The sequence below is a fragment of the Martes martes genome (genome assembly GCF_963455335.1).
Source record: "Martes martes genome assembly, chromosome: 7".
NCBI lineage: Eukaryota > Metazoa > Chordata > Mammalia > Carnivora > Mustelidae > Martes > Martes martes.
In genome coordinates, this window is record NC_137894.1 from 105,054,777 (window position 1) to 105,068,616 (window position 13,840).

The following is a 13,840-nucleotide window of genomic DNA, read 5'->3' on the forward strand; positions in this document are numbered from 1 at the left end:
AGGAATCGTACTACCTGGCTATTTACCCAAAGAATATGAAAAAGCTAATTTGAAGGGATATATCCTCCCCTCGGTTTATTGTAGCATTATTTGCAATAGCCAAGATATGGAAGCAACCTAAGTGTCCATAGATAAATGAATAGAAAAAGGACATGTGGTACATATATACAATGGAATATTCCTCGGCCATAAAAACAAAATGAGATTTTGCCATTTGGAATAACATGGGCGGACCTAAAGTATATGATGCTGAGTAAAATAAGTCAGTCAAGGAAGGACAAATACCGTACCGATTTCACTCTGACATGGCATTTAAGAAACAAAACAAACAGGGGCGCCTGGGTGGCTCAGTGGGTTAAAGCCTCTGCCTTCGGCTCAGGTCGTGATTCCAGGGTCCTGGGATCGAGCCCCGCATTGGGCTCTCTGCTCAGCAGGGAGCCTGCTTCCTCCTCTCTCTCTCTCTCTCTGCCTGCCTCTCTGCCTATTTGTGATCTCTGTCTGTCAAATAAATAAGTAAATAAATAAAATCTTAAAAAAAAACAAACAGAAAAAAGGACACAAACAAACAGAGAAAAAGACTCTTAAATACAGAGAACAAACTTGTGGTTGCCAGAGGGGAGGTGGGTGCCAGGATGGGTAACAGAAGAGAATTAAAATACACTTATCGTGAGGAGCACTGAGTAATGTATAGTACTGTTGAATGATTCAACACCTGAAACTAACACTATATATTAATTATACAATAGATATACAATTAATAGATATTGAATAAACAATAAATAAAACTCCAAAGCTGATTTGTGGAAATTTTTCATAAACTCTGGGAAGCAAGTTAAAACAAGTTGCTGAAACAACTTCATAAAACAGAATATACTTTGATATATAAACAATTGTATGGCAAAAATGGGAGAGAAGGAAACAGAATTTATTGAGGCTTTCTCAGGGAGGATTTAATATTTCTTGAGAAAAGAATAATACTTTATGGATTTTTCAGAATTTTCTACTGAATTCTGTATTTGGTTCTTAGTCATTATACTGTTACAAATCACACAATCTTTAGTCATTGTATGATCATCACTAGCAGAACTGTACTAAGAAAATACAATTGCATATATAATATACTTACTATAGTATTCTTCCCTTTCTTCTTTTTCTGTACCCACATGATAAAAGTTAGTTTTGATATCAGTGCATCTCAAAAAATAGAATGTTTCTATTTTAAATTGGCCAACTCTATACACACATTTATCACTAACAACTGATTATACATTTTAAGAAGGTAGTAAATGTCTCTTCACCTGGTCTCATTTTATCCACTCCCTTCCCACCTCTGCAACCTCTGTGCACTTATCCTAATCTTCACAGGACATTAACAGAATAATATATCTGAAAAGAACCTTAGAAAGCGTCTTCCAATTTATACTTGAAATAAGAAAATGGGGCCCCCCAATGAGTTTCCCATGATTACATGTTAGTTGCATCTAGAGTCTCTGTGTATACATACGTATACCCACACAATTACAGTTTGTATATATCAGTATTCTAATAAAAGAAAGAATGAATGCATTGATTCTTTACCGTGTTGTTAAAATATCTTGAAAAATCTTTTGTCATTTGAGAAATGTAATCATTTAGTAAATTCTGCTCCTGCTTTTGTGCTATAAGAGAAAAAATACCCACATTTGGTTTTTAAAAATGGAAATAAGGCATGTGCTTAATTTAAAAAGTCATATACTATTATAAGGCTTATAACAAAAAAACGAAGTCAGTTCCTTTCCAACACAGTACCCACCCTTATGTTTAACCCCACAGAATTAACTATTTTTAAACTAATTTAGTCTTTTTCTTCTATTTTCTTAATAAATGCTTATATGGCTATTTCTTGATTTGCTATTTTAAGACATTTTCTACTTTCTTCCCAACATAGAAATGCTTACTCCCATCCCCATGTCCCCCACCCACACTTTTACAACCTCTTTGTTTCCCCCCTTCCAACATCGCCATAAAGCCATATTTTTAAATGAATTTTAACTATTTAGTTTATGACAATATAAATATTATTCACAGAGGAGACACAGAGGAATGTTGTAAAATTATACCTCCTCGCCTGTATAATTTTTTGTTTTTCTAGGAGATAAAAATAGCCTCACTTTTACTTGCTTAGTTTTCCATGTATACATTAATTCATCAAAATCTAAAATAGAATCATAAAATCTTCCAAATATTACTTCCCATGTGGTCAACACCTTAGGTGATCTATCAGCTCCCCTCGTCTTCCCTCCCCCACTGCCTTCTGTTTTCATTTTTCTTTAGGCCTCCTGGACAGCTGAACACCTGGGACTTTTGCATCCCCCTTGTGTTGGACTACTGTTTCCTGAATTTCACATCCTCGTCTTTTTCTTGATTTGTTCCTTCTGTGTTGAAGCAAGTTTCATACTAACTTTCTGAGAGAGAGTAAATGAGATATTTTGACATCTTTTATATCTGAATGAATCTCTATTTTATATTTGTAGTTGACTAATAGTTTCAACGGGCAGCTAATGTTGGAAACTATTTTCTCTCAGATTTTTGAAGGCAATGTCTTCTAACATTTAGTATAATACTACAGTTAAGAAGTCTAAAACCATTCGGATTACTAATCTTTTGTGTAAGGTCTGCTTTTTCTCTCTAGAAGCCTTTGGGATATTTTTTTTCTTCCGATATCCCAAAGTGATGTTACTTAGTCTTTTCTTTCAGTAATTGCACTGGGGATTGATGGGCCTTTTCAAGTAGGAAACTCATATTCTCCAGTTCTGAGAAATATTTTTGTATTATTTCTTGGATAACTTGATCTTTGCATTTTTTCCATTTTCTCTTCTCTGACCTTCCTGTTAATTAGATATTGAACCTCTCAGAATAGTCTTCTAATTTTCTTACTCAAATTTTATCCTGTTCCTCAGCTTATTTTTTTTTTCTGTTTTTGGAGAGATTTCCTCAACTTTTCATAGAATCCTATTGAATTTTAAAATTTTGGTTGTTATTTTTTTCATTGCTAATAGCTCTTTCTTGTTTTCTATTCTTTAAGCATCTTCTTTTTTCATAAATGCATTATTTTTTGTACAAATATAACTTAAAGATATATCCTCTATAACATAATATATATTTTCTATAATATGTAGAGACTATAAATACACATTATGTATAATACAGAGAGACTATATAATCTCCGAGAATCTATATTTAGAAGTATTCTTATATTCTTTGGGTCATCTATGTTTCCATCACTTCTGTTATTCTGTCTACTTTAGTTTCTACATTTCATTTTGGAATTTTTCCTGAGGTGTCTGGTGATCTTTGATTGTCCACTCCTATTTAAGCATGAGGCACTAAAATTTCAGTTCCTGGGTGGGCTTCATTGTACAGTGATAAGGAAGGGACCAGCCATTTTGTTGGGGGATCCTGAAATGTTAGATTATGTCGGGCTTTTCTCTGAGATGGTTTGGTTTCCTTGAGAAGAATTCAACCACCTCCTTCTTCAGAGTGGGGTAGGGGAGGGATTAGAGAATAGTCACACACAGCTGGCAGCCTTCATCAAGCTGACCGATGGAAGGGGGGTCTCTGTACAGCATCTGCCTTCTACTCTCAGTCATATCTGATATCCTGCAGTTTAGAATCTATGGAGGCAACAACTTCTCTTCTAGCATTTGGAGGAATAGTCACTCAGCTGCACAGAAGAGAGCATCTGACCTGCCAGTCTCACTGCTTTTTATAAAGATTTTCAACCAATCTTCAGCTCCATGACTCATCTCAGCTTCACGGTATCAGGGTCCTCCAATGCCCAAGACTTGCCAGGTCTTGTGGAGAGAACGTCTTGCTTTCATGGTGTGCTTTTTTGCAGGCACTTGCTGTTCGTATTCCCGTTCCTGTTAATACCTCTATCCAATCACACCTTCCAAAAATTTGTTTTGGGTATCTTCTCTCCAGTCTCTATATCTGTGAGTTTATAACATTTTTCCCTAAAAAAAAATCTTTTACACTTATTTGTTATGAAGTTTCATTAGGAAGCAAAGATAGATGCATGCTTTACCCATCAGATTTAGCCAAAATCATTACATTGTTTTTTATATGTACTGAGCTGATTCTATCCTCTGTAAGTCTTACTGCTTACAGGTAAAGCATATTTTTCTACTCTCTGGAACACATTGCTCTTATGTTCCCTTTTCTACCTGTCTCTTGCCTTCCTATCTTTTCTCTACTTTCTTCAGTAGTTCTCTCTTTTCTTTGCCTCAAGAAAATCAGAACTTGTAATATATGATAATACATTGCTTATTTTCATATTCGTCCTGTTTCTTACATCCTCCATCTTAGCACAAGAAGGGATGGGAGGAAAGGTTGGGAGGACAGAAAATTGGGGATGGAGTACATGTGTATCATGACTCTTGGTAGAAGTAGCAAAAACCCAAAAAAATCTACCTGAGTTAATTAAATGAAAATCTGGCAAGAAGTGGAAAATCAATGGAGGAATGGCAACCAGACCAATTATCCAAAGTACTTATTCTTATAATCTTACATTCTTTTAAAGAAATTTTTATTTAAATTTATTTAAATTTAAATTTCATTTTAAATTTAAATATTTAAATTTAATTAACATATACCATATCATTCATTTCAGAGGTAGAATTTAGTGATTCATCAGTTGCAGACCACAGCCAGTAGGCATTACTTCAAGTGCCCTCCTTAATGCCCATCACCCACTTACACCTCCCACCTCCTCTCCTGTAACCCTCAGTTTGTTTCCTATAATTAAGAATCTCTTATGGCTTGTCTCCCTCGCTGCTTTGTCTTATTTTATTTTTCCTTCCCTTGTCCTATGTTCGATTGTTTTATTTCTTAAATTCCAAGTATGAGTGAAAGCATATGGTATTTGTCTTTCTCTGACTTACTTTACTTAGCACAATAGCCTCTAGTTCCATCCACATCACTGCGAATGGCAAGATTTCATCCTTTTTGATGACTAATATATTATATTATAATATAATATATATATTATGTATGGTAATAATATAATAATATTCCATTATATATATTATATATACTATTCCATTGTGTGCATATATATAATAATATTCCATTGTGTATATATGTACACACAATGGAATATTATTATATATTAATATTATTATAATATATATTATATTATATATAAGTATATATACACACAATGGAATACTATATATATGATATATATATTACACAATGGAATATTATATATATGTATGTACATCACATCTTCTTTATTCATTCATCTGTTGATGGACATCTACACTCTTTCCATAGTTTGACTATTGTGAATATTGCTGCTATAAACATTGGGGTGCAGGTGCCCCTTCAGATCACGAAGTTTGTATTCTTTGGATAGATATCTAATAGTGCAATTGCTAGGTCATAGGGTAGTTCTATTTTTAACTATTTGAGGAACCTCCGTACTGTTTTCCAGAGAGGCTTTCCCACCAACAGTGTAAGAGAGTTCCTCTTCTTCTGCATCCTCACCAACATCTCTTGTTTCCTTAGTTGTTAATTTTAGCCATTCTGACTGGTGTGAGGTGGTATCTCATTGTGGTTTTAATTTCCTGATGCTGAGTGATAGCGAACATTTCTTCATGAGTCTCTTGACCATCTGTATGTCTTCTTTGGAGAAATGTCTGTTCATGTCTTCTGCCCATTTCCTGACTGGATTTTTTGGGGTGTTGAGTTTGATACATTCTTTATATTTTTTGGATACTAGCCCTTTATCTGATAAGACATACACAAATATCTTGTCCCATTCCATAAGTTGCCTTTTAGTTTTGTTGACTGTTTCCTTTGCTGTGCAGAAGCTTTTTATCTTGATAAAGTCCCAATAGTTCATTTTTGCTTTTTCTTCTTGCCTTTGAAGACATGTCTAGCAAGAAGTTGCTGTGGCTGAGGTCACAGAGGTTGCCACCTGTGTTGTCCTCTAGGATTCTGAAGGATTCCTGTCTCACATTTAGGTCGTTAATGCATTCTGAGTCTGTTTTTGTATATGGTGTAAGAAAGTGGTCCACTTTTATTCTCCTGCATGTGGCTGTCCACTTTTCCTAACACCATTTGTTGAAGAGACTGTCTTTTTCCATTGGATATTCTTTCCTGCTTTGTCAACAGTTAATTGACCCTAGAGTTGTGGGTCCATTTCTGGGTTCTCTATTCTGTTTCATTGATCTATGTGTCTGTTTTTGTGCCAATACCATAATGTTGTGATGGTTATAGCTTTGTAATACAGCTTGATGTCCAGAATTGTGATGCCTCCAACCTTGGTTTTCTTTTTCAACATTACTTTGGCTGTTTGGGGCTTATCATCTTATATTCTTAAAATTTACTTTGCTTGGCAATTTCCACTATTCACTTTAAAATATTTGTTTTACATTTCAACATACTGTGTTTCCATATGATTGTATCTTTTTGACATAGACTGTTTTGATTTCTATCTCCACATTCATCGAGTAGTCTATTGAAGATTCTCTCTCTCTCTCCCTATGCCCTTCTCCCTCCTTGTGTTCTGTCTAAAATAAATAAATCTTAAAAAAAAAAAAAACCACTCCATATGGTAAAGGTTAAAGGAGTTCTTTCTACCTTTACAAAGTACAGAGAGAAACCACATAATACAGTTGCTACTAATTCTTAATTTTAAAGTCTTTAAAAGAGAAAAGGAAAATTTTAACAAGAGCAACAATAAGACTGTGATGTAAAGGAGAAGAAATTAGTAGATGAGGCAAAAATTAGAGAAGAGGGAATTAAAGGTGATAGCAAAAGTTTAGACAATTTCACCACTGGCTTGTGACCGATGACCCTCCCTTGTGTTAGAACAGTGAAATCCTTACCTGGGCTTACGGTCAATTACTAAGAGCTTCATACATACCTGTAATAATATTACTGAGCTCTTCAAATTTCCCACTTTTGCTTTTGTACTCTTCTTCTGCCACTTGAAGTTGTGGAAGACACTCAACTAGTTCCTCTGCCTTTTCTTTATTACTTTGTGTTGCCTTAACAAATTTTTTCTTTAAAGAAAATAAAGCTAATTGTGAGCAAAATTTGGAGAATTTACACAATTTACACTCCAAAGCAGAATGTAAGTTCTTCAAGAGGTTGAGTTCTCTCTTAGTGTTCTCTTATCCTGAGATGCACAGAAAGGTATTTGGCACATACTAGGTATTTAAACAATATTTTTTGGCTGATAGACTCGCTCTCTGACAATCTACAAAGTAAGGAGATTAGATTCAATGGGCTCTCTAAAGATCCATTCATTTCTCTGGCTCTACAGCTAAGATCCTATTAATGCAACCCTAAATATCTATTTGAGAAAATCTCTTAGTTGATCATACTTTGTGTGTGTGGGAGAATAGGGAACAAAACAGAATACATAAAAGTCCTAAGAAGTGTGGGTACAAGTAAGAAATGGGGAAAAGGGCAGAAATAATTATATATATATTTCTATGCTAAATGGGCAAAAAGTGTCCCAAACAAAACATGAAAATGCCTGTTTAATTGTTCAGATCTTACTTACTTAGTTTCAAAGGAAATAATAGTTGGCCCTTAGAAGGGTCCAGATGGGACCTCAGAAAGTCAGGGTGGGTTTGTCATGAGGACTACAGCAGAGACAGCCAGCTGACATTTCCTAACTATTCTGTCCTTCGATATCAGGACTTCTGGGTTCTAGCGCAGTGCACGGCTGCCAGCTACAGTGAAAGCAAGCTTTCCTTGCAAGTAGGTGTGACTAATGAGTTTGTGAGCAAAAGTGGTATGTGCCACTTCTGGGTCCCCCCCTTCCACAGAAAGCAGCATGTGCCCCCTTGGTCCTTCCCTCCTTCGCCTGGCTGGAAAAGAAGGAGAAGGGAAGCTGCCACTTGGATCTGCCTATGGATCCTCATGCTGAGGATGGCGGAGCTGCTCTACCAAGCTTCGACCCCTTCTCTTTGGCCTGTAATGGGAAAGAGACATAAACATTCCTCTTCTGGAATGATCACATCAGGGGATCTTCTCAACTAGATACTCAGATTCTTTAGATTTGAATAGGCCATACTTGACCCAGTTTATTAAAAAAAAAAATTTTTTTTTTTTTTACTTTTTATTTTTATCCAAGTTGCACATACACATAATCCAAAGAAACCCCTGGGTGCCACAGGGCAATGCTTGGCATGCTTCTCCAAGGAGGTACCCTCACAACACAGCTGACCAGGAGATAGTAGTGTCCTTTGACCCCACCAAAGTGATAACTCAGATGGAAGAGGAAGACACCACATGGGTGGATGTGATAGCCCCCCTGGTTTTGAAGTCTCATGCTCCAACAGGAGTCAGCATCATTTGGGTATACCTTCTAGGTCCCAGAAAGGGACACGCCCACTTAGAAGAGGCACCAAGCCCAAGGAAATCCAATGTTCTAGTTTCTCACCAGTTACTCTACCCATCGAGATACAGCATACCAGTCACGGGTCATTCCACACAAGCAATGTTGCCTGATAGTACAACTTTAGTCATCTACCTTTACCAGGCTCTACGGGAATGACCCAGAAAGTTAAGCCAAGATCAATTTCCCAATAAAGGAGAGAGGGTTGCTAACACTTAACTACACATGTCTTGTTTATGTTCACTGTATTTTGGCAACTCTTTGATAAAGCAGCTTATCTGTGCCCTAATTAATACAGTGACAGGCCAGCCTCATACGTCCCCTCCTGAACTGCCATTAGATCCTTAGGAATAAACATAGAAAGACAAAAACATAGATAAAAACACAGTAATTTGGGCGCCTGGGTGGCTCAGTGGGTTAAGGCTTCTGCCTTCGGCTCGGGTCATGATCTCAGGGTCCTGAGATCGAGCCCCTCATGGGGCTCTCTGCTCAGCTAGGAGCCTGCTTCCCCCCCACTCTCTGCCTGCCACTCTGCCTACTTATGATTTCTGTCTGTCAAATAAATTAAAAAACAACAACAACAACAACAACACTGTAATTTAATGGGCTCCCTGGGTGGCTCAGTCAGTTAGGGGGCCAACTCTTAGTTTCGGCTAAAGTCATGATCTCAGGGTCATGGGACTGAGCCCCATGCCAGGCTCCACACAGTGCGGAGTCTGCTTGTCCCTCTCCTTCTCCCTTCTGCCCTTCTTCCTGCTCGCGTGCTCTCTCTCTCTCTAAAATAAATGAATAAGATCTTTAAACAAAACACCACCTCAGTTGGTTAAGTGTCTGCCTTCAGCTCAAGTCGTGGTCGCAGGGTTCTGGGCACGAGCCCTGCATCAGGCTCTCTGCTCAGTGGGAAGCCTGTTTCTTCCTCACTCTTTGCCTGCCTCTCTGCCTACTTGAGATTTCTGTGTCAAATAAATAAAATCTTTACAAAAAAACACACCACTATAATTTAAACCTATTACAATGCAGAATCAGGAGTGAATTTTTCCCCACTGCAGTGTTATGAAACTCAATTGTGTCTTATCTATACTATGTTCTCTAAGAAGAGCCTGGGGCGTCTCAGGCGGTATGTGAATGCGTGAATTCATCCCCATGATCTATACCGACTTAGCTGCCAGCACTTCCCTGACAAGAAACCATGCTCTTGTTTCGTGCTCTCGGGGAGGGTTTTGGTACCACGTGCTGCTGCCTCTCAGGCAAGTTAGCATTTGTCTCCTGAATCAGTCAGACCCGCAGCTTCTTCAGCTCCTTCAAGGTTCCCTGATTCCTGAGCCACGTGCACACTTAGTTCAGTGATGGTGGGCTCTGGCCTTTGCAGCAACCCCTTGGAATTGGAGCCTTGGAAAGAGAGAGACTGATGCGGGTCCCAGTCCCTGTTCATTGGGATGCGTTCCAGCTCATCCTATGACTTCCTGTCCACCTTCCCTTGCCACCTGCCTGCCCTGCAGCCTTCAGGCCCCCACTCCAGACGGGACGCTGACAACCTCACTGGACTGTGTAAGCAGTTCCCACCACCACAGAAGGTCACGTCCTCTAATGGACCCTTGTCCTGGGAACTCTGCCAGACACAGGGCTGTAGCATCCAGTGGACCCACTCATGCTCAATGTGTCAGCATTAGATCAGAATAATGTAGAAGCCTGTGGCTCCCCACGTCCCTGAACCAAGGGCAGAAATGCGACTCCAATTTCCAATTTGCTCTGGGTTACTGATGAGGATTATCAAGGGGAAAGGGGGTTGTTGCTTTATAATAGTGGCACATAAGCTGCCTTTGTGTGAATTAGACACAAGTGGACACAGCCCTGTGGCGGGCGCACAGCCTGACAAGTGGGGTGGCTGCTGGAAGACAGCCAACTGACCTCACCTAATCGCACTGTTTAAGCCTCAATGCCATGTTACCTAGTGTCCTTACCTCACTGCTGGCTTGATGGGGACTGCCTCCACTGGTTCACCATTAAGCATGATGGTAAACTCTGCCAGCTCTGTCTCAAGAAATACCTGATGTGCTGACTGCCTGCTTTCAATCACTTCCTCAGTCACCACTCTCGTTCGAGCTACTTGATCCACTTGGAATATTGTTCTGGCTTCCTCATTGGTCTTCCTGCCTCCACCACTGCCTTCCTAAATTTTACCCAACATAGCAGCTAGAGAGCGTCTATTTAAATGAAAATCAGGTTATTTCAGCCCTTCACTCAGAACCCTCTCCTGGCTTTCCAGCCCACGCAGAGAAAAGACAAAATCCTCACAATGGCCTATAAGGTGGCAGACCTGGGAATGACCCTCCCTCTTGGATTGCCCCTCAAGGAAGGACTCACTGCCTTGTGGCAAGGAGTGTGGTCAACTGCCAGCCTCCAGTGGTCGGCTCCTTCAGAGTCTCCTTGGTCATCTAGTGAAGGTCATGCTCTTTGAGGGGTGGCCCCCAATCGACCAATTGAGCAAGGAGGTGGTGCATGGGTGGGGTCATGCCTGCCTCAGGCAGGGCTCTGCTAACGGACAAGGTGCTTCTTGCTCAAGAGCACCCCAGAGAGTTTGCAGGTTCCATAATGTCCGATGGCTTCCCCTTCCCAGTCCTTTCACAGGTGTTACTCCCTAATAAACCTTTGCATTCCTTGTTCCAGCTCAACATCTACTTCCGGAAGATGGCTCCCTCTCCTTCCTATCTGCTCCAGCCATACTACCTCCATGCTATTCCCCAGAGGTGACAGTCCTGCCTCAATCTTTTGTGTTGGGCATGCCCTCTGCCTGGAGCCCGCTTCTGCACATAGCTACCCAGCCCACGTCCTCACTGCCTCCAGGACTTACCCTTCTTTCTCTGATGGTCCTCCTTCCCACCGCACACGGCTGTATCACACACTCGCCCTATCCCCTGGTCCCTGCTTTATTTTCCTCTCTAGCATTTCTCACCACTGAATATACTAAATGTTCCACTTGTTTATCTTGTTTATTTTCAATCTCCCTCCACTGGGATGTGAGCACCATAAGAGTAGAGTTTTGTCGTCTTTTGTGTGTGCATGATTCAGCATCGAGAATACTAGGCACCCAGACAGATGGCAACTGGAGAAATACTTCCCACCCTGATTCCCCTCCACTTTTTCTTATTTATCTGAATTCGTGCAATGCTTTCTCTCCTTTCTTTGTTCCCTGAGTTGTGCCAGTTTCCATCTCACTCTTCTTATTTCTGGCCATCCCCTTCAGATCCCTCTTCCCTGAGTTCCTAGGTTTCTATGTTGCTGACTTCCTTGGCACGTCTATGAAATTACAATTTTTTAAAAAAATTTATGGAGGAGCATTTGGTCACAAATGTTATGCATCCCAACACCATCTTTCTGAGTGTTCTCCTGTTGGAAACTTTTGTTCCCTCTTTCACTTGTTTTTCTCCTACTATTTTTGTGTGGAAGACATAGCTGCTCCTTTTCTGTCATTCCTGTTAGAAAGAACTGGTTTTTCTTGCGCCGGTTATCTGCAGACAATTTCTGCAGGATTTGGTGGGGGTTGTGCGGGTAGGTGTGGGCTTGGCAAGAACTAAACTTTGAAATGTCAGAACCCCCTGCTCCCCCACTCTGGCAAGGGACAGTTGTCTTCAAAGAAAGCCCCTCTTTCAGAGGGCAGACCTCTGTTCCTCTGTTCCTCTTCAAAACGAATCAAGTTCAGAAGGGTTTCTCCCACCATCTCTTTTCTCCTCATCCCAATGTACCAAGGTAGGTCTCTCAGAAACACCCCCTCACCTTTCAAGGTAACACCATCACCTTGAAAAGCTGTGTCTTCCATTGTCTTTCCAGAGACCCGCCATCTCTGGGCCCCCTGGGTACCCTCTGTGCCTTTTTTCTCTACCTTGCTCAGCATCCATGCTCACCCCAGATCGGCTCCTAGCAGCCCCAACTCAGTGGGATTCCCTCTCTTTAACGAGGATTTCTGCGTTTGGCCTGACTGGCCTCCCTCGCCCTTTGCTGCTTTCCCTGGCCAGCCCGGGCCGGATCGCCGTGGCTCCTTGCTGTCCTCCTCCTGTCCCCATGGACTTTGCCAGCACTTCTACCCAACTTGAAGTGTCTAATTTTCTGTTCTAACTGAAAAAAAGAAAAAATGCTTTTTTGCTCTTTTTTTTTCTAGGGAAAAAAAAAAAGGATCATACTGAAATTGTAGCCTTGCTCACACTGGAAGATTTTATGTCGACCTGATTACAACAGCATGAAATATACCGCTCCCCCCAGAGCCATCTAAAATCATTCTTAGATGTAAAACAAAACTTACCTCATACTTGCTCAACTCTTGAATTAACTTTTTTTCTTTGACAATAAATTTCTCCTCCGTTTGTTTTAATTCTAATGTAACTTTTTCGATCTCTGCCAAAAATTCAGTGATCTCTTTTTCTCGTACAGTGGTCTAACAAGGGGGGGGAAAAAAAAACCCAAACCTGAAGATTTGCCATTTGCCTTTGTAGCCGTCAGCCTCACATTTTCAAACAGCCAAGAGTGAATATCTCTTTGCATGAGACGTGGCTCCAGTGTTAACTTATATTATTTCACAGTTACCACTGAGAGGAACACTTCATTTCCCTGCAGAGGTTAATTTATTCACCAGACAATCTCTATAAGCTACAGGAGGAAATGGGGAATGGGAGTGGTGGGGGCCGGACGGTGGGCAGAGGGCCAATACTGGAACTAAAGTGATGTTTAGTATCTTTTTTTTTTTTTTTTAGGGAGAGTTTCCCCAAAAGTTAACATCAAATAAGTTTCTGGTGGCCTGTTTCAAAAGCATCTTCTAGAGAGAAGTGCTACTTTGTTTGCTAAATTCCTACACTTAATACACAACAAATAGATACACTTCTTAAGAAAGTTAAATAATGCACTCTAAACATTGCCAGAAAGGAAAACATCTTTTAACAAGGTAAGGTTGAATTAGGTGAAGGAGAATCACTGATAACGAGGTAGTAATTCTAAGGCCGTACTAACACGGAGTAATCCTATTAAGTTCTTGGACTTCCTTACCTCTTGCAATAATTCAGCGCGTCTGAGCTCCAAACTCTGAGTTTTATCTAAAATTTCTCCTATTTCAATTTTTATCTTATTTCTCCAACGGGCATGTTTTTTTCTCAAACAAGCTACTCTCCACTGAGTTATAACACTAGAAATTCGAACACAAAGAATCATCGTTAAATTGACGTAATGGTTTACTGAAAAGATGAAGGAATTCAAAGCTAAAACAATCTTAACATGATTATACGTCCAATAGGACAGTGGACAGACCACACGTGGCAGCTCCTCTCCTTTAGGTAAAGGATAGAAATGGGAAAGGTTCAGGGGCAGATGGCTAAGAGAAGAGACCCAGGCAGGAATAGTAGTGAAATTCTCTAAATTACCCAGAGTGCTAATAAGGGATTTCAACCTTCTGGGTTC

The 13,840-nt window shown here is 40.0% G+C and overlaps 1 protein-coding gene across 1 annotated transcript in view; it reads right to left on the reverse strand.

Annotated features, from left to right (window-relative positions):
- Positions 1-13,840, reverse strand: part of CCDC175 (coiled-coil domain containing 175) — a gene marked incomplete at both ends in the record, with an annotated part of 65,330 nt that overhangs the window by 20,790 nt on the left and 30,700 nt on the right. The window contains 4 exons of the mRNA XM_080808417.1: positions 1,579-1,658; positions 6,914-7,052; positions 12,696-12,827; positions 13,433-13,568. Of these exons, the coding sequence (XP_080664543.1) occupies positions 1,579-1,658; positions 6,914-7,052; positions 12,696-12,827; positions 13,433-13,568 (487 nt within the window). The remainder of the gene's footprint in view (positions 1-1,578; positions 1,659-6,913; positions 7,053-12,695; positions 12,828-13,432; positions 13,569-13,840) is intronic.